Raw genomic sequence first — 25,473 nt, 5'->3', positions numbered from 1 at the left:
CCACCACCCTGATCAGTTAGCAGCCCTCAACATCAAGGCAAAACCTCCCACCAACAAAAAGATTATGACATGCTGAAGGTTCAGATGATCATTAGCATTTTTTAGCAATAAAGCATTTTAAATTAAGGTGTGTACATTTTTAGGTATAATGCTATTGTACACCTAATAGACAATAGAGTATAAATATAATTTTATATGCACTGAGAAACCAAAAAAATTCATGTGACTCATTTTATTGCAAAAATTCACTTTATTGCGGTGGTCTGGAACCAAACCTATAATATATCTGAGGTATGTCTGTATATGGTATAGCCTATGGAAATCAAATGGTGATTTCTGAAAAGGAAGCTATGTCAACTATTGAGTCACACAGTAAGAGCATCTTGCAGGGAGTCACTAGGAATAGAGTTGTCAAAGGTGTTCAAGAACCATGTGATACTTGCAACACCATCATCTTCCACTTGCACAGCGTGAATTTGAAATGTATGTGGATTGCTACCAGATGAAGGGGAAGAATTGCCAACAGGGCACTGCCTGAGATGCATCTGGCTGAGATGCATGAAGAATTGGGTACACGAACAAGAGAATTTGATGCCTACACAGAGCATTCCTGGAAAAACTTTCTATGCTGCTGGAGGCTGTTCATTTTGAAAGAGCAAAATGTAGCATAAAGGTAAATTGTCTCTATTCAAATAGGCAATTCAAGTTCTTTTCAAAGCCAGCCTCAAAGGAAGACATAAAACAGACTTCCTTAGTTGGAGAAAAACCTATTCTTGGAACTGTGCTCCCACAGAATCCATCAGTGTTGGAGCCAGCAGCCGCAGATGGGAGTCCAGCCTCCAAGCCAGCCAGCAGCACAAAGCCTGCCTGTCCAGCCAGCACATCTGCTTCAAACTGGCTGGCCCACCTAACCGGCAGGAATGTCAACAAGGAAAACAAAGGCGGAAAATGGACTCAAGACTGGCCCCCTAAATTAGTGATGATATCTTTGCTTCTTTGATGGAAAGTAGGATATCCTCTGATTTATCTAAGAAGCCTCAAGAACTGATGACAAGCCCAGCATTCTGACAGTCCTCACAACTGGCTGTGTGATCACCGCTTGCTGTGCTTTTAAGATCCCAACAACGGGAGCAACTGGAATGTAACTGGGGAGTGCCGGAAACAAGGGCAGCTGGTGAGGGTATCCGAAGTGCATCATAAATTGAACTCTGAACTTTGGAAACCTGACTCCTTTACCGAAGAGTTTGGTGATACGGAAGTAAACCTAGTTAATTCAAGAACCAATGAAATAATCACAGAAGCCACAGTAAGAGACTTCTGGAGTGGATTTGAAGTTGTTCCAAATCACTTGAAAATGAAAAAGAATTAATGATTTTGAAACTTAAGGAATAGCCACCAGGAAAAGATTTTAGAGATATGATGCCTTCCAGGTTTGCTAATCTGATGGTCAACATTGCATTGCCTGAGTACACTGAGTACACAAGGTGAGATGGCAACTGAATTTGGTCTCTGGACTGCCAAGCTACTTTGTTTGGTCAGATCACTATGAAAACATCTTCAGCAAGATTTTGGAGTTAAAGGCTGAGCTATTGTATGGTTGTTCGCAGATGTATTTATCCCAGCAGGCACTCCTTATCAGGCTCATAACTTACATATTTATATCAAAATGGCTAAAGATTTTGTTGCTCTAGAACATGTTAAATTCTTCTGGCTTACCGAGGAATTCCATTACCTGTCACAGACCCATAGCGAAGTACGGTATCTACCATGCAGTAAAAGATGCTGACGCTATACTAAAAGCCAGTGAATCCAGTTTTGTTAAACCCTGAGGGTCTCAGAAATGTCTTAACCCCTGAACAATGGAAGCGATTTATTGGCGGCTGTTCAAACTCTTCAGGCAGGATTCCTTTGAACTATGAGAATCATGTTACCTCATCTTTTACTTTTTTAACTGTGCCTGACTAGTGAGGGCACTCTAATGTACATTTCTGGTGTTTATATTATAGATACTAAATGTGTATGCATAGTAACTATGTGCATCCTTTTTTTTTTTTTCAGACGAAGTCTTACTCTGTTGCTGGGGCTAGAGTGTTGCGGTGTCAACCTAGCTCACAGCAGCCTCAAACTCCTGGGCTCAAGTGATCCTCCTGCCTCAGCCTTCGGAATAGCTGGGACTACAGGTGTGTGCCACAGATCACTAATTTTTCTATTTTTAGTAGAGACAGGGTCTCACTCTTGCTCAGGCTGGTCTCGCACTCCTGAGCTCAAGCAATCCTCCCTCCTCGGCCTTCCAGAGTGCTAGGATTACAGGCGTGAGCCACAGCAGCCAGCCAACAACATGCATCCTTAAACTGTGACTTTTCATCTGGTGCAGGACTTTTACTAAGCTCTAAAAACAAAACCTTTTATCAACTCTATAGAATAATACCTGCAGTTACCCCTCAGCTATTTGGTTGGATGGCTAAGTCAAAATGTATTTATAATTATTAGGAATCATTTTGTGCAGTTAATTTGAGTTGCATTTTGTTTCGTGCTTGTCTGAGTACAGCTCCCCTGCTCCTTGGGGTTTGGAAGAGCCATGGAGAAAATAAGCAGCTATGGTGCTGTTCTCATCGTATTGCACAGGAGTGGCATTTTATAGCAGAATTCAACTACTGTACAATTCTTAAGGTTAACCATCTTTAGTTAAATGGAGTTTTAATTTAAATGAAAGTTTGCTAATTTTAAGTGTTAAACATTTATATTATAAAATATTTATAAAATACTGTTGTTGAAAAAAGAGCAATATCATTTTAGATTGTCACACACCACTTTGCCCACTTACTAATCCCATTTTCTAGTGTTAGAGTTAAGCCATATGACAAGTGGGGCTTTAATTCATTCTTTTTTTTTTCAGCCAAAATCTAATGCTATTCAATATTCAATTTATTCTTATATAATTTCTTAAGCTGGACTGGTTTTAAAAGTTGTATTAGGTTGGCGCAAAAGTAGTTGTGATTTTAACATTGTTGAAATTTGCCCTTTGATATTGGAATACATTCTTAAATGTGGTTGTCATACATCCTTTTAATGCACATTTCTCGTTTTATTTTTTTGCTAATGACTTATTACTTGCTGTTTATTTCATATTTATTTTAGACTATGGAAATGATGTTAGACAAAAAAGCAAATTCGAGCGATTTTCTTATTTGAGTTCAAAATGGGTTGTAAAGCAGCAGAGACAACTCAGAACGTCAACAACCCATTTGGCTCAGGGGCTGCTAATGAATGTACAGCTCAGTGGTGGTTCAAGAAGTTTTGCAAAAGAGACAAGAGCCTTGAAGGTGAGGAGCACAGTGGACGGACAGCCATCAGAAGTTGACAACGACCGATTGAGAGCAATCATCGAAGCTAATCCTCTTACACTGACATAAGAAGTTGCTGAAGAACTCAGCTGTCGACCATTCTGTGGTCATTTGGCATTTGAAGCAAATTGGAAAGCTAAGGTAAGTAGGTGCCTCAGGAGCTGACCGACAATCACAAAATTCATTGTTTTGAAGTGTTGTCTTCTTTTCTTGTACGCAACAATGAACCATCTCATGATTGGATTGTGACGTTTGAGGAAAAGTGGATTTTATACAACAACCGGTGATGACCAGCTCAGTGGTTGGACCGAGAAGAAGCTCCAAAGCACTTCCCAAAGCCAAACTTGCACCCAAAATGGCCATGGTCACTGTTTGGTGGTCTGCTGCCGGTCTGATCCACTCCAGCTTTCTGAATCCTGGCGAAACCATTACATCTGAGAAGTCTGCTCAGCAAATTGATGAGATGCAATGAAAACCACAACGCCTGCCGCCGGCATCGGTCAACAGAAACGGCCCGATTCTCTAGATAATGCCCGACCGCATGTCCCACAACCAATGCTTCAAAAGTTGAACAAATTGGGCTGCGAAGTTTTGCCTCATCCACCATATTCACCTGACCTCTTGCCAACCGACTCCCACTCTTCAAGCATCTCAACAACTTTTTGCAGGGAAGATGCTTCCACAACCAGCAGGATGCAGAAAATGCTTTCCATGAGTTCCTCGAATCCTGAAGCATGGATTTTTATGCTACAGGAATAAACAAACTTATTTCTCATTGGCAAAAATATGTTGATTGTAATGGTTCCTATTTTGATTAATAAAGATGTGTTTGAGCCTCATTATTACATAATAATTTAAAATTCTGTCAGAAATCACAATTATTTTTGCACCAACCTAATAATATCTTACTGTCATAAGAAGTAGAATGAGAATAACAACTATTATAATAATTAACATTGTATTTTTAACATTATTGAGAGCTTTACATAGAATTACACAGAACAAAGGCAGTGGAAAGGATTCTGGTTTTGTAGTCGAAAGGTCTGTATTTGAGTTCTGTCACTTATTCATCATTTGACTTTGGGCAAGTCACTTAACATCTGGGCTATATCACTCTTTGCCTACTTTATAGTTACTGAGACTGATGAGCTACTCAGTGGGCATTGCATTTTGTAAACTGCAGAGGGGTTGGGATAGATAACTTCCTATCAACAGTACACGCCCCCAGGACAGCAGCTGTGTGCAGTGACAGAGCCAGCAATTTTCATCGGGTTGTTTGAAGGCAGGACATCTGGTTAGCATCTTCTCTTGCTATTTAACATTGAGCCTCCCTCTATGTGATGATGATGGGCCTGCTCTGAAACTGGGTAAGGCACAGCTTCAGGTCCCACCAGCCTATAACAAATTGACGATACGTGTCATTGAAACTTAGGGACAAGGACTGGCTCTCACTCACCTTTGTGCAAAGTATAAACTCAAAAACTGGTAGAATCAAGTTGAACTTTTGGACATGAGAAATATCCAGGCACTCCTTGGTATTATCAGAACATTGATGTTATTTGGAGGGAAACAAAGCTTTCCTAGTTTTCTTAGTGCTCCTGTAAGAAGCCCTCACCTCCTGACACTCTTCGCATATCATGAGAACAAGATCCGTGCCCACTTGTCTAATTGTTCTGCTCTGAAATGACAATAAATTTTCTCTTATATCCTGGAGACAGCCAAATGGTTAAAACACAGACAAGGTCCCTAGGTTAAGCCCTGAGGTGCCAGGAAGATGGTAGTCCTATCTCCCTTGGTATGAAGCCCAGACCTTGGCATCATTTCCAGGTCATAAAAGCTGAGACACAGGAGGCTATCTGGCCGCTGGAGATACTTTGTTTACATAAGGAGCAAGCAATCAGACTCATTATTTTTCTAAGAAAAAAATCACTTTTCCTCATCGCTCACTACAGAGTGTCCAGTTACTGGGTAAGACATTTGACCTGGCGCTCATTGTGACACCCTGGTGTGCCAGCATGCCTATTATTTACTGTAAAGTAATTAACAAGAAATCTGCCTCTGAGCCAGAATACTTTGTGTACATATTCAGGATGAGATTAATAAAGATGAATATTAAAAACTCAGTGGTCTTTGACGAATTTTAAAATTATCTCCTGAATTTCTAGCCAAGGGGATTGATGGGTGAGATAGAGCCTGAGCCGTGGATGCCTCCCCATATACCTCTTTTTTTTTCTTCCCAGCAACTTATAAGTATGGGCCAGGGCATAGGCAGAAGCAAGCAGTGGCTGAAAAGTGAGCCTGGCGAGTCTGGTGACTACAGCCCAGCTGGGACCCAGGGAGGCAGTCCCGACTCTCACAGGGAACATGGTAACAGATTAAACAGGGCAGAGGATCCAGGGGTCAGAAGACTTAGAGGTATGGGTTCTTGGGTAACTTATCTACTGCTGTTCTAGGAACTACACCCCTGGGAGGGGGAGGACTGAGGGGGAAGGAGAGCGTGGTCCCTACAGGTCCAGGGAGGCTCTTCCCAAGCAGCAGGAGCTCCTCCCAGAGACAGATGATATTGTCAGGAAGAGTCAGGACAGAAAGCAACGAATCCCACTGGGTCCACAGCTCCAGGTTTGCCTCCAAGATGAGGATGTGTCCAAGAGCTCCAATTTCCAAGTCTTGGAAGAGATGTGGAGGAAGATCCAGAAGCTTCAAAGCATCGTCTCTTTTGCTCCATCATCCAAGGGTGAGAACACTGGCAGTTGAGTCTAGGGTGGGAGTCGGAGTCATTTTCTTGACTCTGTCATTCAGTAAATTTAAAAAACTCTGGAAAAAATAAAAATAGCAAAAAGAAAAAACAAAAGATAAAAGCAACCCCAAAGCTGTCAAGTATGACCATCTCTTTGATGACTCCATCCAAGAGGGGAAGTCTCCATTGCCAAGGGAGCCGCCACTCCCCCATCCTCCTCTCATGTCATCCTTAGTGCAATACCCAGGGTCCCCAAAGAGGTAGCAGGGCAGGGCAGAGGCAGAGTAAAGGGCCATCGCTATGCTTGTGTCCACCCCCAAATTTATATGTTGGAATCCTACCTCAATATGCTGGTGTTAGGAGGTGGAGGTTTTGGGAGGTGACTAGGTCATGAGGGGGGAGCTGTAGTGAATGGGCCTAGTGCCCTCATAAAAGAGACTCCAGGGTAGAGAGCTCCCTCACCTGTTCATCTTTGGAGGAGCCAATGATGGCTTTCTGTGAGGAAGAGGGCCCTCACCAGACACAAAATCTGCTGGTGCCTTGATCTTGGACTTCCCAGCCTCCAGAAGTTCTGTTGTTTATAAATCATTCAGTTGATGATATTGTTATAGCATCTCCAGGGGGCTAAGACAGCCACGTAATGGCTGGAGCCCCACAACCCCAGATGGGCACTTATAGCTTTTCAGACCTCCACTCCACCCTCCCCCCATACAGAGAAAGGTGGGAGGCAGAGGCAGCCCAGCCCAGGTAGAGGGTGGCCCCTGCTACCAGGAGCTTGTTCAAGTCCCAGATGATGATGTGGGCTGTCCAGCAGATGGGGATCAGGGCCAGTTCCAGGATGAGGAAGATAATTCTGGAGGCGATCACCAGATGGGCCATGGACATCTTGTCCTCCACATAGGTATTACTCCTGGCCTCGGAGAGGCAGACCAGCTGGCCCAGCAGGCCTACAAGAAGGGAGAGGATGCAGAGTATGAGTGGCCTGCAGCTCCTGGGCCAGCACCAGCAGCGAGGCCTGCAGTGTGTCTGAGCTGTGCTCTGTACCACATGGGGCATCCATAGCCCTTCTCATACCAGCTGGGATGGTGACAGTGCTGTTGCCAAGGCAGGTGGTCACCTTCCATGGGGCATGGCCAGGTGTTCATTCAACCAGCTAAGCAGCTTCAGGAAGATGCCCAGGATTTGCAGAGTAGCTGAGGCTACAGCAAGATTGAGAGGAAGTGCAAAGGAGACCAAAGGGCCTCCAGAGGTGGGGATGGGGGCAGAGGCGGGCATCATCGACCCCTGCACGGTGGGTGAGGAGGGGAAGAGACCCCAGCCCGACCCAGCTTTGTTGGAGGGGAAGCTCCAAACTGGGGGCACTGCACTTGCAAGAGGCCTGAGAGTGGTGGCGAGGAAAGCTTGCTGATTTGGGGACCATGGTGGCTAAGGAACAGGTCCCAGAGTCAAACAGAGATTGAGTCTAGGGTCCTCCATTTACCAGCACTGTGACCTCGAGCAATTCACGCAACTTTCCTGGGTCTCGTCCTACCCTGCAAAATAGAGATAACAAAATGCATTTTAACATGTAATTGCATCCTAAGGTATGGATTAAATGGCACATATGAGCCCTAGAAAAACATTGGGTATTAGTCTCATTATTGTTATATTATTATTATATCTCTGGGGCCCTTAAGAAACTTGCAGTGATTTCTGTGATGAGTTGTTCATGTCAGATCTGCCCTCCACCTCCCTGAACTGCACGGCTCTCCACAACAACAACCACACACCCAGACTTGAGCAGTGCTAAGGCAGGACCCTGGGGGAGTGTCACTGCAGTGTCTAAGCCAGGAAAGATGTGTTGAACCATGTCTCTTTTTTTAAATTGTATTAACAATTCTGCACTAGCATATTCAACAATAAATTATTGCTATGAAAGTGTTAATTAACATTTTAATTACAAAAGGTATTATACAGTACACTTCCAGTCAAGGACATTCAGAGCTGGAAGCTCGCTGAGATGACTCAGCCCTCTCACTTTTACTGAGGAGGAAACGGATGCCCAGGGAAATTTAAGGGGTTTTCCCAGTAACTCAGCAGAGCCCCTGTGACTGAGCTTCAGGTTGAGCTCACTGTCTTTGCACTCCAAGAGCTCCCTGGGTGTAGATTCTATAACATCCCGAATAGTAAATGTGACTGGTATGCAGATTGTTCCTGCTATAGAGTTGCTTGAAAGAGAAGCAGAAATATTCGGAGTTGTCTAATTTCTCACTAAAAGAGAAAGTTGGATGAGTCAGGAACAAGGCAATGGTAAATATAAAATAGCAATTTCTTGTCCTTGGTTCCAGATATTCCTGATTATAGGACATATCAGTAAAGGGGTGTTCTCTGGGTTGTTCAGTTTTCAATAGCCAGTTACACCTCTGTCTGCCCCGTTATATAAGAGATCTGGACATATGCTATTATTTTGTAGTGTTCAATGTTTCCTTTAGGTTGTTTTATATAATCAATAGGATATTTTCTGCCAAGGTTATGAATTGGGGGGATGAGAGAAGAGTGTCCTACAGGTGGGATGGAGTGGAAAGGAGCCAGGCATATTAGGCGGCAGGAGTTCCATAGATCCTTTCACTGCCTGCCTAAAATTCATGGACTGTGCTGCCCACGTTGCAGAATATGTCACTCCTCAGTGGTTTACGGGAGTACATGGAGCCTCGGAAAAAGATTTGCTTATACATGGCAAGCTTTGGCCCTTCGTTTTTACCTTGACTGTTGAGTGTAAGTAAAGCCACCCTATCTGCTCTTATCTTCTTCACTTTGGTCTCCTTCGTTCAACAAATATGAGTGCCTCTCGTGTGTCATACAACCGGCCCCTCATCCCATGTTTTGCTTTGCTCATGGTTTCTGGAGATGTTGCTAATGAGGAGTTCTGACTCCAATCCTGTTCTGCAGAGATTCAGTCCAAGGACATCTTGAGCCTAAGTAAGTGCAGAGTCTTCTCTCCTATTCAGAAATGTGGTCTTGGAAGCTGCTTGTTTCCTCTTCTGTCCAGCACCAAAGGAGGCTGCAGTTATGTAGCAGAGCCACACATATATTTTTGGCTAAGGCCAACAGAGTTCTGTGCACTTTGGTGAATCATGATTTGACACTCCAGGAAGGGGTTCAGAGGACCATCTTATGAAGCTCTTTATTTTTTGAGATAAAAAAATAAGACTTTAAATTACTGAATACAAGCCCAAACTTAGGCAGATGCAGAGCTGGACCTGGTAGTCTTCTCACTCCTACACCAATCCTCTTTCTAGAAGAGATAGCGCTCACCTAAGAGAGCTGGGCTAGTGGACTCGATTTCACAACTACAAACAAGCATTTCTGAAGGAACAAGAAGTCTAAATTTACCTTCCTATGTGACTAGAGCATAATATCAATATTTGCATTTAAAATGCTTGTTTTCAGAGCACTTATATTCATCCTTCCGTTAGAGTAACAAGGATTATCAAAACTCAACAGAACAATGGGAGGAACTGGTGCACTTTCATGTCTGATTATTTCATTTTGTGAACCAAGTGCTCTGATCTCCCAAGGAGTTTCTAAACCATAGGTGCGTCATGTCTGAAGATGGGAAACTAAGATAGCCACATAGTCACATATTTATGTATATGTATCAGAAATTTAGTACTTGGTAGACCAGTTTCTTGGCATTTTGGGGCATGGAATGGGAATGAGCCCTGTATTACATTACAAAACATAATTTAGTTCTGTGGTCACAGAATATCAGTGCTGGAAGGGGCAATTTTGTGTAATTCTGCAATTAGATGAAGAAACTGTGACTCAGAGACTCAGTGGTTTGCTTGTGGTTTTTGAAAAACAAGAGTGATTTGAGCAATACAACCATTGATTGCATCTCTGGTTGAGTGTTTCTTGATTCTATTCTACTCACCCTCTTCCCCTGATAGTATACCACTATCAAATCCCAGTTACTTCCATTTCCACTTCATTTTAATCTCAGAGGTGTTCATCAGTGATAAATAATCTACCTGGCATCCTAAATACTGCCTGGGTCTTCAGTTAAGATTGTGTGGTGATACAGTCTTGACTTGGGTGTCTTAAGGTAATTTTGTTATTTTCACGGCAATCAAGAAACACAGCTAACAGAGGAAGCACAATTTCCAGAAGAAGTAGGTCAAGTGAAGCCGCCTTACAGAAAAATCAGTGTCATTTACAGGATTTAGTTCATTTTAACAAGATGGTTAGATTTAACTTAATAGGCATTTGTTAAGGGATCCATTATGGTCATAGTACAAAGACCCGAAATTATTTAAAATATATTACCCACAACATTACAACGTAGTCTGTAATTTCTACACTGGGTGTTAGTCTATGACAAGAAAAAAAAAAAAGCAAAGAGGAACATTTTTCTTGCACATTAACAAGGAACCTGTTTTAATTAATATGCAGTCATTCAATTGCCTAGACTTTTCATCAAAAATTTGCATATTCTCAAGTGCATAATCTTGCACAATATTCAAATTTTATACACTTTTCCTATATTTTCAACATAATTATACTAGTCAGGCAAGCAAAACCATCTGCCTGGCGAGAAGCACTTCATTTTACAGAGGTGGTTGAAAGGTTTAAATTCAGTTTAAAGGACTTTAAGCCAGTTCAAAGCTGGCTAGCTCTTGTTTGCAGCCGGGATTAGTCCTAAAACTGGGCTATTTTGTTTCTTATCACAATTCCTTCTCAATTACAGATGCTTTTGTAATGCTAACTAGCTGTTTTAAGTGTTTGGGAGACAATGTATTATTCTAGAAGGGTACAGGATTTGGGATTTGATGGGCGGGTTCCTCTGGTTCTAGCCCCACCTCTGATAGCCTTGTAGGATTTCCTTAATCTTTCTGGAGCCAGTTTCCTCATTTGTCAAATTGGGGTCATACCTGACATATGGAACTGTAGACAGAGTGTGATGTATGTAAAATGCGTGGCATGTAGTATGCAGTTACCAGGTGGCCCACCCCCCAGTGGGGTTGAGATCATAGACTTCCCGAATCACAGGCTGTGCCTTTCATCACAGACACACCAGTGAGAGCACCTGGTGTAACAGGTTCATGCCTTGCTAGATACATGCGATGAACAACGGGGAAGATAGAATGTGAGTTGTCTTTATGGGTTCACCTAACTATGATGGGACCGGTTTCCTGTGAGAAAGGAACTGAGGACTGAGGGACAGACTACAAATCTGCTGGACAGAAGTCCGGGTTTTAAGGAATTGAGTGGCCACTTCCTTATGATCTGGTTTTCTTTTTTTTAGTATTGAAGGAGAAATTAGAATAATCCCCCCTAGCAATTTAGTGTAAGATTGATCAACTCTTTAGAAAAAGTAATTAAATCCACACTTAAAAAGTGCATTTTTCAGGCCAAGGGTGGTCGCTCATGCCTGTAATCCTAACACTCTGGGAAGCCGAGGGGGGAGGATCGCTTGAGCCCAGGAGTGTGAGGTTGCAGTGAGCTATGATGCCACTGCACTCTAGCCTGGGTGACAGAGCTAGACTATCTTAAAAAAAAAAAAAAAAAAAGTAAAATTTCAGGTTATAATCACTATTTTAAAAAGATTATGTCCCAAATTTAATTTGATTTGAAAGTGTAAAACCTTTCATGCATAACTATAAAATACAAGTATTTCTTGAACTTGAAAGTACCACGTGTCTAAATAGGGCAAAATAAGAATAAAATTTATTTGTAACTGTGTCAATATGTCTCAACCCCTGGGGGGAGAGAGAGAGGCTGACAAGACCAAAATGAATGTTGACACAGTCTTTCTTGTTTTAGTTAAAATTTCCAAGTTAGTTTGATTAAATCTCTAGATTTGTGCTGTTCAAAACCGTACCCTGTGTCATAATGCAAATAATATAAAATGGTACAGCTGATTTGTAAGTCTGGTGGTTCTACAAAAAGCTAAACATAGAGTTACCAAATGACCAATTTCACTCCTAGGTATATATCCAGAAGTGAAAACAATAAAAAGGAGTGAAGTACCGACACATGCTACAAGATGGATGCTACATGAAAAAAGCCAGCCACCACATATTGTGATGCCATTTATATGCAATGTCCAGAATAGGCAAATTTACAGATAGGATGATTAGTTGTTGCCTAGGGGGTACAGTAGGGGAGGCTGAAAGAAATGACCAGTTTTGTGGTGATCTAAGTGTTCTAAAATTGATTGTGGTGATGGTATACAATTTGACTGGGTGGCTTATAAACAGAAATTTATGTCTCACAGTTTTGGAGGCTGGGAAATCCAACAAAAAGGTGTCAGCAGATCTCATGTTTGGTGAAAGACTGCTTTCTGGTTCACAGATAATTGTCTTCTGGCTGTGTCCCCACATGGCAGAAGAGGTGAGAGAGCTCTCCGGCTTCTTTTATAAGGGCGATAATCCCACTCACAAGGGCTCCACCCTCATGGCCTAAGCACCTCCAAAGGCCCCACCTCCAAATACCACCACATTGGGGTTTAGGTTTCAAAATATGAATTTTGGGGGGACATAAACAGTCTACAGCATATACTAAAAAGCCATTTGCAGCAATTCTGTGAACATTCATTGAGATGTGTGTGCTCTTATGATTTGTACACTTTCCTATTTTTGTTAACATTTTAATATAAATTTTATAGAAGTATATCAGGAAACTGGAAAGCTAAAAATGTTAAGTGGTTAAGATGTAGCAACTTCACTACTTTAACATAAAACTGAGGGGATTTGGATTGTTTTTTTATAGCAATGGGACTTTGGGCCAGATGATGCGAGTTTAGAATTTTTCAGATTTTAGGCATCTGATATTATTGTCCTCGGTGGGGTCTGTGGAACACTACATAATCAAATCAACTCTAAATTTCTCTAAGAGAAATAAATACACTAAGAGGAATGTATCAGGACTTCCCATCAGTTCAGGTCATATTTGGCCACCAAATGAATTTTGGTGTCAAAACAATTAACATCAACCAAGCCTTTCAATTTTCAAAACTTCTTCTATTTCCAAATTGCAGCCAAAGGGATGTCAGCTGTATAAATTCAACTCCCAGTTATGCTGTATACTTACCTACTTCGTAAGGCTGATGTGTGATTCAAAATAAAAAATGAGATCATGTGATATATGAATGTACCCCGTAACTGTAAAGCACGATGCAGATATACCTTTGTACTATCAGTTTTTTAAAAAAGTAAAGCCTGCCAATATTTTTTATTTTAAGAACAGAAATAACATTAAAATAGATGTTTTTGGAGTATCAACATACAATAAAAAACGTAAGGTACAAGAACCCTCCCCTATCGCCAAGGCTTAAAGAGCAGCTATCCAGCTGTAGTCCACTTTCCTGAATTTTCTCAGTTCCTTTTCTTCAGCTTTTGACAACTGATGTATAATATCTTCTCCTAAATCTGGGTCATTTGTATCCTGAATCTTTTCACTAAAATCATTTTCTTCATCTGAGTCATCACTTTCTTTTTCTTCTTCCATATCTATATCTTCAGGAATTTCTTCAGCACTTTAGTAACAGAATAAAATATACATATCATTAGAAAATGTTTTTAAACAATAACCTTCTAATTTAAGACACCTATTAGAAATATAATTGAATGAACAAAGTAAATGAAGACTCTTATTATTGAGCGCACTTTAAAAATCATGGGTTATTAAAACTTTAGGTGAATTTATAAAAGTGTAATTTTGAATTATATACCAAATTTTTAAAACACACACACACAAAAGATCCCTTTTCCGAGACTCATTTTCAATGTATTTTACTTGACTTAATAATCCTATATCCTTTAACTCTATTTTAAAGCTTATGAAATAAAGAGAAATGCAGTAGAATACTCTAATAAAGGATAACACAAACCACCCTGTTTCCCCAAACAGAGTATCTAAACGTATTTAAAGAACTGCTTTACCTTTTAGTCTCTATGGACAGCAGCAATGAATTTACAAACATGGAGCACAGGAAAGAAGCAGGTGGCAGTACATGGGCTGGAGTGTGAAGAAGCTAGAGTAAAAACAGAAAAATAGGATTGCAAGGATAAAAAGATTATTCTCAGCAGCCTGTTCCTTCAATGTCCTTACTGAGTACCTTTTATTGTAGATGTCAAGAGTCAAACGTGAAAACGCTTTTCCCACAGAAAAACCAAACCAAAGAAAAACATATTTCCACCTTCCTACATTTCTGTCCACAACTACCCCTCTCTGGGCACCCCAGGTCTAGGCCAAAATAATCCCAAATTATAAATTATGCTATTTAGCTTGGGTATGAAACGTTTTACATCATACAAATGATTACTTAAATGTTATCTGTTAGATATTGTACAAAAACTCCAACCTAAGGTGCTTTAAATGCATTTAATCTGTTTCACATGGTTTACTTTAATAATTGCTTACCTCATTAATTGCAGGTATGTTTTCTGTTAAGGGTAGTTGTACCAGTTCATTCTCTGAAGTTTCATTTGATTTTTCATCCTGCTGCTGCCTGTGCTTTCCCAATATGAAATAAAATGGGGTTGTCGGAAGACTTTCTTCCGCTAGCAGCTGTAAGGATTTAAGATAAAGGGAATTTCAGTAAAAAGGAGGAACTGCTTTAGGTCAACAGTATGTTATTAGTAGTTAAGGTTTTGGGGAGTCAAAGTTATAAGCAGATTTCAATTGTGTGTGTGGGGGGGTGAGTGCCCCTAACCCCCACGTTTTTCAAGGGTCAACTGTAATGACACTGGAGCTTTTCTCAATAAAATAGCTCAGACAGATAGAAGGCCAGAGGGCAAGTTTCACACAGGCAGATAATTTCCAAATGGCTTTTTTGCCTACTTTTAAATCAGAACAGCCAAGAATCATCAGATACTGAGGAAAACCTCTAAAAGGAAATGCAGTGACCAAAACAGATTGAGAACAAAAATGTGATAGAAACAGACCATGTAAGAGAAAAAAAGATGATAAAGATGAGGAAGTCTCTTGGAAAAGAGAAAGAAAACAGGCAAAAAAACAAAATGAAACCAAAAACAAAGAAAATCAGAGCCTCATTCTAGAAGGTCAAGCCCCAAATAAGAGGAGTTGCAGACAAAGAGCAGAGAAAATAAGGGGGGAAAAAGGAATTAATTCCTCCTTAGTCCTCTACTCAAAACCCTCCAAAGGGCCCCAAATTTCACTCAGAGGGAAAGTCGAAGTCTTTGCTATAAGGCCTACCTAGACTTCCCCATTTAAAATTGCAAGCTGCAGGGGGGCAAGGGCAACATACGTAACCTAAACATCTGTACCCCCATAATATGCTGAAATAAAAAAAATAAAATAAAATTGCAAGCTGCACCCCATGCCCCCTTTTCCTCTATCCGCCCCACCATAATTATCACCTTCTAAAATACTCCATATTTTACTTAATGTTTGTTGTTTACTGGCTGTCTTCCTGTAGACTGCAGACACCACAAGTTTAGAGACTTGACTATTTTGCTCACTAATGTATCCCAACTGTCTAGAACAGTCCTTGGCATATAGCAAATGATCAATAAAAAAATTATTGAATGAGTTCAATGAGTTTTCAGAGGAAAATAAGTCAAATTACAGACAAAGGATCAAGAATAAGAGTGGTACTGGACTTCTAGTAATACCAGAAGCTATAAAGCAAGAGAACCTTCAAAGTTCTAAGAGAAAGTGATTTTCAACTTACACCTCTATAATACACAATCAAGTGGGAGAGAATAAGAACATTTCCAAACATGCAAGGTCTTAAATTTACTTCCGATGCACTAACAGAGTGTGTTTCAAAAGCAAGGGAGCGACCAAAGAAAAGAGGAAAACTATGGGACCTAACACAGTCAAGGTGAAACAAATTTCCAGAGTGATGGTGAATGTAGATCCCCAGATGACTACTGTGCATCCTTACAGAGTAACTAGTCCAGACTGAAGCAAGTCACAAGGCTCTTTGAAATCTTTCTTCATAACTTGAAAGGATACCTAATGTGTCTGAAAATACTGAGAAGACTTACACAACTTGGGTAGAGTCTGGGGTTGAATTAGGTAAGAAGTAAATAGAAAATTAAGCAAATGTAAAAAGAAGGCAATCATTAACTTCAGAGAAAACAAAAAGTTGGTCACAGAAAGGAACAACAATCTGTGTACTACTACATGGCTATGACAATGAATACCAATCTAACCAATTTAAAATTTATCTATATGGAGAAAATTCGGGGACAAGTATAGGAAGTATGTGCTGTGTACATGCAGGGAGTGGTAGTGTTAAAAAAAAAAAAGCTAAAATTTTAGCTTCAATAGATCAGAGTTAACAGATAATACCTAAATCTGAAAAACCCAGAATTAGAAATGTAAACATGTTTCTTTGAGATACAGAGTTAAATTAAAACCTTCAGCTAAGAGTTGGGAGTGACTGTCTTCATGGTAGTAGTGGTGTTGTAGAAGCTTTTCTTGGAGAGCCTTGTAGAACTATTTGACTTTTTGAATCACAAGCATATATATATTACTGGTATTATAAATTAAAACAATTTTAAAAGAGCCTTATATTAATAATTTCAAAAGAGGCACATCAGTTTACAAGCATTACAGTTTACAAGCATTTTAAATTCTGTTTCAGGGCCAAGTGAAACACTTTTCTCATAGATGAGTTCTAAAACATAACTGTATCTTTTTAAGGCGGCAATGCAGCCTGTACCATGAATCCCTAAAACTTACCTGTTTGCTTGTTGGTGTGAGTTTTTCTTCTGGAGACTTTGTACTGAATGTCAATAAACTCTGAAAAGAGAAATCAATCAATGATGCAAAAGATAAATTGTAGAGTACAAATCTAAATAAGGTGTTACAAGGTGTTAAACAATAGGAAGGTTAATTTTTCATTTTGTTATATATATCTGACCACAGAAAAGGAATAAATGATTTAAAACTTAATAACCCCTGTGAGCGTTACAACATTACATTCTGAAAGATATTTAAGAACTAGTAATGAAATAAAATACAACTGACTTATCACACTGAAGTCAAAATTTTCTTTTAATTCACATCAAACACTAAAATTTAAAATAAATGAATCATGCTAATAAACAATTTAAAATAGTTGTCTTTGTTTTTGCTGTCACAGACTTAATGCAAGCAATACTTAAAGAACCTCAAAGGTGTGGGGTAATAATATAGTGGTAATAATAATAAAGTGGTAATAATATAGTCGCACCAGTAATACTGCTCTACTGAGCCTATTAGACAATGTCTTTTGGGAAATAATCCTTTTGTGAAACTATTTCACCCAGAAACAAACTCACACCAATAGTCCTGGGCTATTACTCTCTAAAATCGCATGTAGAAAGTGACTGCCTTTCTTGCGGTGGGGACAGTTACCTGTGATTTTGTTAGGAAGTAAAACTGGGATCTGTTCAGCCACTGGTAAGCTTCTGAGGTGAATGATTCAGGGACATCTCGTGGAACAAACACTCCCCACTGGACTTCCTCTCTAGAGATATTCTTTTGAATATACAATGGCCTTGGCTCACTAGGTTTAAATATAAACACTAGAGGGAAAAAACAGGGACACAATAACGTTTTGCCTGCAAAGGTTAGTTCTAGTCTCAGACTGGCAAGCAGACCACACTAATCCTGGGACTCATCCCACTGAGTAAATGGCCCAGGTCATCATTGTTTTAAGCTTTGATTCAACAAGGATCCACTGGTGCCTTCTATGTGCCAAGCAGGTTAGGAAAGAGGGCTATGAAGATGAAAGAAAGAAAGAAGAATCCCTGCTCCAGAGACCAGGGCCTACTGCAGACGACAGACACCAAAATATTATTATAGTAGTATTTTGTCCTAAGTACTAGAAAAGAAATATGTAGAAATCGCTTTAAAAGCATAGAGGATGACCAATTAAATCTTCTCGGGAGAGTTGGGAATGCTTCCAAGAGGTGCAATCTCTATTGGATCTTGAAGACTTAGTAGGAATTGGCCTGTAGAAAAATAAAGAATGTCTTGGAGCTCTCAGAACTAAGTATGAATGTACACAATAACGAGGCCTTGGGCAAGAAAGAAAGGGCAGTGCCTCAGGCAAAACAGCTTCAAATGAACATCAGACTTGAAGGCAGGCTTGACTCGAATTATGTTAAAGATGTTAAAAAGAAAATTTAGGTAACAGATCTTCTCTTTCTATCAAAGTATGGTTTGTACTTACAGTCTGAACCCACTGAGGACTGAGAGACGGCAGCAATGTTCTCTGAATTAGGATCAGGTTCCATAACTCTAACATTTAATTTTGCACTCCACTCCACTGGGGGGAAAAAAAGGTGATTCACTTCTCGGAAGAGATTTACCAAAAGCTTTTTCAAACTTGTTATTTAAAGTGGTATTCCTAATCTTTATTGTGACAATCAATCTATTATTCTTAGAAAGAGGGATTTTATGCTTCTAAGTAACACATGGACACACACTGAAATTATCTGTGGAGGCTGCACTTAAGTGAGGGGTAGGAAGCAGAAAAACAAAGCAGAACTTCAATACTCCTTCTATACATTATGAAAAGCTTATTATTTCGCTGAAATTTATGTCTGGTGCTTTTCTTCTACTGCTAAATGTGGGCAAACTGTTAACCAGAGTCACTGTAGAGAATATAAAAACAAGTCATCACATATGTTCATTACCAAGCAACTATCATGCCTTCCAAACACACACTCAAATGAGAAAAATGCCACTAAGTTCACACTTGTTAGAAGGACTATGGAAGACTACATTCAAATTTTAAGCTGTCAGGGGTACAGAGGTTAATATGCATTGCAAATTAGTGAAACGTTCCTCAAATTCTTGAGGATGGAGACTACTGAGGGCACCAGAAAGTCGCACACACCGAAAGCAGTGGAAAAGGCTGGGATAATGGAAGCCGACTTACCAACAATTAAGCAGTTTATAACTAATGTCTATTACATGCCTAGTACTCCAAATATAGTGCTATGTCATGTGAAAAAATTATATATTCTCTGGGCACAGAACTGAAAACATGACCCCTAAGTCCTATAATGCTAAAGTTTAATGTCAACTCCCTGTGTGTTTTGCCAAATCACTTTAGAGCAAAAACATATCTTACATGCACAACTGAGCAGATTCCAACAGCAAAGAATGCCATTTTCAGTAGCACCAAGTAGATACTTCGAACATGTCAATCTCCCAAAGCAAAGGTGCCTAGATTAAAACCATAAGGAAGTTAGCAACACTCACTTCTAGCACATCTAGTTACACAGGACTGCAGGCTTCCAGGCACTGTAGTAGTTTTACGCAATGCAGATTTTTAAACAGACACATGTTTTGTTCATAATATCCTGAAGAAAAAAGGGACTAAGAAATACAAAAGGAAAGGTTTATTTAGCTATTTTATTTCTTTCGTAAAACAGGTCTGATGACCAATTCTGTTGTGCAGTCTACCAATTAACACAAAACAGAGAAAATGTATGTACAATTTACAAAATCATTTAACAAAAACCCTATTTTATGCTCTTTACCTAGAAGAGGAAAACTTGCAATCTGAGTTGTAAAGAAAGTTTTACAAAGTAAATTCACAATCAGATTATTTTGAGAATTAGAAACAATTTCATTAGCCACCTGCCATTCTGGCCTCACACCAAGTCACCTGAAGCAGTCTTGAAGATGTTGCTGTTATTTTCCCCTGCCCTTCTCAGAAACAATGAGGTCTGAGCATGACATAGTTTTTATGGGAATGCACAGAAAATAAGAATGGTTTGGATCCACTGATGCTTATGTATAGCTTTGATTATTATGTAGCACAACTATGAAAATATTTATTACAAAGAAAAAAATCTGTAGGCAAAAAATTAAATGTTAATCCTGATTTTAGAAATGTCAGCACGTAAGTTTGTGTACTCAGAATTTTAGGCTTCCTATTATTTTGATTAGCTACTTGTCCCACTGACCTATAAGGCTATCTTTGGAGAAAGCAAAAATGATTACTAAAGTTTAGAGATTTGTTTGAATAAATAATAAAGTACTACATACTTTCCAAATGATTTACCTACCTTATTTTCCCAGCACGCTGGCAAAATGTACATCTAAGTTCCCATGTTTCAGAATCCCAGATTGTGACTATTTCCTCAAAACTAACTGCTAGTAAAGAGCCATCTTCAGAGAAACAACAGTTAGTGGCTTGATATTTGTGATAACTACCCACAAAGTCACAGGTCCAGCCAACAGCTTTTTCTGTGGAAATATAAACCATAACTTTTAGAAAGGGTATAAATGTTGGATAAGAGTACAGTAGTCCCCCCTTACCCACGGGGTTTTGCTTTTTGAAGTTTCAGTTATCAGGAGTCAAACGTGGTGGTCTGGAAATAGGTGAGTAGAGTACAGCAAGATATTCTGAGAGAGAGAGAGAGATGCGCTCCCCCCCTTACATAACTTTTAATACAGTAGACTGTTGTAATTATTCTATTTTATTATTAGTTATTATTGTTGATCTCTTACTGTGCTTAATTTATTAATTAAACTTTATCATAGGTATGTGTGTATAGGAAAAATCACAGTACATACAGGGCTTAGGACTATCTGCAGTTTCAGGCATCTGTTTGGGGTTTTGGAATGTATCCTCTGCAGGTAAGAGGACACTGCTGTACAGGCACACTATACGCAGTAAGGAGTAAGAAACAAAGACGAAAACCAAAAAATCCTGCTCCCCACAACTTCTTTAAGTTAGAACTGCTACAAAATATTGACTGGTTTGAAATTTATGTCCCTTCCTAGAGACCTTGACCTCCCTCTAGTGGAGCAGTGAAAAGATTACTGGCCACAACCCTTTTTACTATATACTCAAAAACCAGAATTATCAGTACATGATTAATCAAGAATACCATTTAAAAAGTACAAATTTGGGGAAAAAAGACATGAAAATGTAATCTCTTAAATCTATTAAAATTAAGCAATATCCTGTAGAATTAAACAAGGTAGAAAATGTCTTTCTAGAATGAATGCAAGTCATGAGATAAATATTATCAATTTTTAAAATTGTGTACTTTAAACATACTATATTTAATTGACTTACTATATATATCAGAATCATCTGTTAATATCCACACTTTGAAGTGGCCGTCTTTACTAGCTGTAACCAAGGTGGGCTGCTCAGATTTTTCTGCATTACAGAAACAGAGAGCCGTGATGTGGTCTTCATGTGGCATGTTAATCTTTGTGTTAAGAATAAACCTAGTAGGAAGGAAACCAGAAATTATTCTACATCAGGACAAATACTGTCACATGAGTTTAAGAATTTCTTACATTTTGTACATTTTATAATATCATCTTGAAGAATGGGCAACTAATAGATTATCACCTAGAATGAAAAACAATTGAGTGCTCTAATTCTAATGGTCACAGGATGCAAAGATTTCTAATACATGACCTGTGTCCTTGTGTGACTACAGAACTCAGATGAGTTTTGAAAATAAACAAAAAATGGAATGGCTGTGAAAAGTCTCTCTTGTGGCAAGAAAATACAGAGAGAAGACTACTTATTCAAACTGCCCAGGTCATTATTTACTATTCTCAGTCACAAAAACTACTTCTCAAAGCTTGTTTCCAGCTTAAAAGGGCAGTGCTGTGAATGAAAGATAACTTCTGTTAGCACTGTGCTGTTAAAAGAACACCAAGACAGCATAGTGTCCTGGTTTTAAAAAAGCATGGGTTATAAGAGGGGTGACGAGGGACAATCACTTAATCTTTCTTGGCGTATTTCCTCACCTGTAAAATGTGGACAACGGGCTTATCTTACAGGGTTCTTTTGAAGATTAATAAGACAATGGGTATGAAAGCACTAAGCCTAGTTCTTGGCACACAGGAGAGACTTGATAAATGGTTATTAGAGCCATGGTAGGAGAAACCAGAGGGTTCCTTACCTAATCATAACACCCTTGCTATACTACACCTCCGCCTACGTTCTGACTTTTCCAAAGCTACTACATACGACATCAATGGAAGAGCAAGTCAATGTTTGGATTCTAATCCTGGATTCCATGTTTCTTCATTTATGCAATGAGATGACACTATGACCTAGAGCTGCAGTCCTCAATCTCCAGGCCATAGACTGGTATCAGTCTGTGGCCTGTTACGAACCAGGCCACACAGCAGGAGGTGACTGGCCTCAAGCAAGTGAAGCTGGCATCACTGCACAAGCTCCGCCTCCTGTCAGATCAGCCAGGCAGTTGATTCTCACAGGAGCGGGAACCCTACTATAAACTGTGCATGTGAGGGATCTAGGTTCCCCGCTCCTTATGAGAATCTAATGCCTGATGATCTGAGGTGGAGCTCAGGCGGTGATGTTAGCGCTTGAGAGTGGCTGCAAATACAGATTATCATTAGCAGAGAGGTTTGACTGCACAATAAATGTAATGTGCTTGGATCATCCCAAAACCATGCCCCTCTCCCGGATCCATGGGAAAAAACGTCTTCCATGAAACCAGTCCCTGGTGCCAAAAAGGTTGGGGACCAATGACCTAGAGCACACCAATGCCTTCCCAGAGCAGAAAGCTTTAATTAAAAATAAAAGTTTTATTGTAAGAATAACACCTCCCCTACCCCTGAATCTAAACTTATCAAATGAAACATCTTAAAGACCGACAACTGAAACCATAAAACAGAAAGTCAAATATCATATACTTTGAAATTAAGAAGTTTCTATACAAGTAGTATTACCCTTGTGTTTTCTTACTAAATAGCCACAGTTTCATTTGCAATTCAAGCTCAGTTTCCTTTTCTTGCCGTTGTTCCACCGTTGCAAGCCAGTTACCGAAGCAGCCAAATGCAGCCTTTGTTAGCTCAATTTGGATCAGACCATAATCATTGATATATTCTTGCTGTATAATATCTAACTGAGGGGTTAGAAACAAATCCGAAATGTTTATTAACGTAAATACAAATGTCAAAGCAGTCAAGGAATGATAATTAACTACATCCAAGACAACTTCTAGTATCTATGGATTTTCAGACAAAGATAAAAATTACCTAATTGTTACTATGGATCTCACAATTGCCATTAAAAATGGGAACACATTATATAGTACTAATTTGGTGGTAATTATTTTTCAATGACCTTGCTTATTAGTGATGACTAACAACCATTACGATACAACAGAATTGTTAATTTAAGCAGTGCTTTTTCTTGTTTCTAAGAACGAATAGCTTTATATAAAATCTCAAGGCTACATTCCACATCACTAGAAACAAGGAGAGCAGAGATAAACTTACAATCTTCATGAAGTGAACAAAGATAAGAAATGTAAATAAACCAGCATTTTGTTTATGGTTGTTTGTAAAAATCCTTTTTCTTCCCCTATTTACTAAGTAAATAAAGTGCCTAATACTAAGGGTACTAAGTGCCTGCAATTTCCAGGAATTACATAAGATGTGAGTGTTTAAAGATTAATAAGCTTCCTTTCTTTGAAGGGTTTAAAAGGCCATGGAGAAAGAGATAAGGTGTTACATTTGCTAGGATAGGAATCTAGAGGCACAAGAAAAAAGTGGGATATCTGGACTGGATTGCATTTATCAGGGTTACAAGCAGCATTCCTCTTTAATCTACACTGAAGATTTTATCTTCAGTATGTGAATATGATACTATTCCATCACAACACATAGATTTGTATTATCAATCCACATATTCTTGTTTCCTTATCCCCATGACTCAAAAAGCACAGATGTGTGGGACAGCTAATTGGAGTGCATTGTGAAACAAAATGAAACAGAAAGAGAGCAAGTATATGATGGCCAACTAGTTTATCTATAATCTGTAACTGTGGCCTCATTAGAATTATGCTCTAAACAACTGAACTAAGTAACCACAGATAATGCTGACTGTGGTCAAGTAAGCACAGGCATAAGATCTTGTTTTAGAAGCTACCAAAATTACTTGACCCCAGTGGTAAAGAACTTCACTGGTTTTAAGGCTAGTTAATGGATAAAATCTTACATTGTATAACTGCTTATCACTTTGGAGAGAATAAAACTGCAGGTGGCCAGGTTTTCCATTCAAAACCAAAGCTTTAGTTCTTGGATCAATCATCAAACCGGTGAAGATACTCCTATCTGCCAAAGAAGTGACAAACGATAGCTGAAATCAGAGAAATATTCACTCTTAAAATGTACGTGATCCCAAATCCACAGTGTTCTGCAATACCTTTCACTAGGCCTTGAATGACTGCAGATGCCTCAAGGTTTCGGTGAATCACTATTATCTCTGTGGGTAAAAAAATAAATATTTAAACACAAATAGGTTAGAACCTCAAGGTGAAGAAGTCACCTGAATTTATATCATTTTGAAATGTGCCAGAATACAAAACTACCCAGTAAGTTTAATTAACTTGGAGTGTTACTAGAAAATCAAGACTGTATTTTGTAATTAGTTGAAAAGCTAGGCATTGGGAATGAGAGCTTTTCTCTTGGAGTCTTTAAGTTTGATCAGGTGTGCCTACAAATACATTTTAAATGTTAATTCAGAAACTACATATATAATATATACAGATAAAGAAAGACAGAGAGAATGTCTAAAAAAAGATAGTTTAACTTTGAAATAAGTCATGCCACACTAATGTATTACTCATAGTTATGGTCTTTTTTGAAGGAAATGGAAGTAGATTTACAAAGAGACCCTGGTCCAGGCTGAGTACTAACAGGATGAGCAAACTTTGCAGGAATACAAGACCGCCTCTATTTCTATCAGAATCCACAGGACTCCCAACTAAGATAATGCCTGTATCAAAAAAGAATATCACACCATGCTTTTGAAAATGCCACTATATTTGTGAAAGCATGAATGCCCACTTCCAAACCCTCCCTTTACTTCTCCACATCATCCCACACTAAAGGGTTTTGAAAATGTCAGTGGCACAACAATAACCAAATACACTTAGACCTCCATTTTCATAAAAACAATTTTGAAATTGTTGGATTCTGGTGGCATCTGGAAGTAAAGAGGGTCTGAGGCCATACCTCCCTGACCGTGCCCGATCCTGTCTGACCTTGGAAGTAAAGAGGGGTGAAAAAACAAGAGAAATGGGAGAAAAAAAAGCTTGTGAAGTCTTATAGTACTCAATTAGTTTTAGGTCTCTTTGTTTCCCTACAGATGCTAAGTGACATATGGTATTATACAAATTACGTTTCCTCACAATAAAAAATTTAGACTTACTATTATCAGAGTGAGAAGTACAGAATAAATCGCCTGCAGGTGAGACTGAGATATGTTCAATAGTAGCTCCTAAACGGGGGAGAAATTCCTTATTCTTCTCTGTTGAATCGCGCCACTCTACAAGTACAGATTCACGGCCGCCACTCAGCAGGCTGGTGCCTTCATATCCACCCAAAGAATTTGAAAGGATAGTGTTTTGGGGGGGAAAAAATAGAAAAATA

At 39.3% G+C, this 25,473-nt stretch overlaps 1 protein-coding gene and 1 pseudogene across 1 annotated transcript in view; one reads left to right on the top strand and one right to left on the bottom strand.

The window, feature by feature from the left end:
- The first annotated feature begins 293 nt into the window (after positions 1 to 293).
- LOC105825757 lies at positions 294 to 7,143 on the top strand (annotated as a pseudogene).
- Positions 7,144 to 13,252: 6,109 nt separating this feature from the next.
- Positions 13,253 to 25,473, bottom strand: part of WDR75 (WD repeat domain 75) — a 30,325-nt gene continuing 18,104 nt past the window's right edge. The window contains exons 9-21 of the mRNA XM_012663655.1: positions 25,253 to 25,411; positions 24,245 to 24,304; positions 24,038 to 24,153; positions 22,765 to 22,940; positions 21,122 to 21,279; positions 20,103 to 20,283; positions 19,160 to 19,254; positions 18,254 to 18,349; positions 17,434 to 17,603; positions 16,777 to 16,836; positions 14,485 to 14,631; positions 14,004 to 14,095; positions 13,253 to 13,597 (exon numbers count right to left, since the gene is read on the bottom strand). Of these exons, the coding sequence (XP_012519109.1) occupies positions 13,393 to 13,597; positions 14,004 to 14,095; positions 14,485 to 14,631; positions 16,777 to 16,836; positions 17,434 to 17,603; positions 18,254 to 18,349; positions 19,160 to 19,254; positions 20,103 to 20,283; positions 21,122 to 21,279; positions 22,765 to 22,940; positions 24,038 to 24,153; positions 24,245 to 24,304; positions 25,253 to 25,411 (1,715 nt within the window). The 3' untranslated portion in view covers positions 13,253 to 13,392. The remainder of the gene's footprint in view (positions 13,598 to 14,003; positions 14,096 to 14,484; positions 14,632 to 16,776; positions 16,837 to 17,433; positions 17,604 to 18,253; positions 18,350 to 19,159; positions 19,255 to 20,102; positions 20,284 to 21,121; positions 21,280 to 22,764; positions 22,941 to 24,037; positions 24,154 to 24,244; positions 24,305 to 25,252; positions 25,412 to 25,473) is intronic.

This window comes from Propithecus coquereli, unplaced genomic scaffold, assembly GCF_000956105.1.
Source record: "Propithecus coquereli isolate 6110/MARCELLA unplaced genomic scaffold, Pcoq_1.0 Scaffold82, whole genome shotgun sequence".
Classification (NCBI taxonomy): Eukaryota; Metazoa; Chordata; class Mammalia; order Primates; family Indriidae; genus Propithecus; species Propithecus coquereli.
This window is presented reverse-complemented; position numbering and strand designations above follow the sequence as displayed.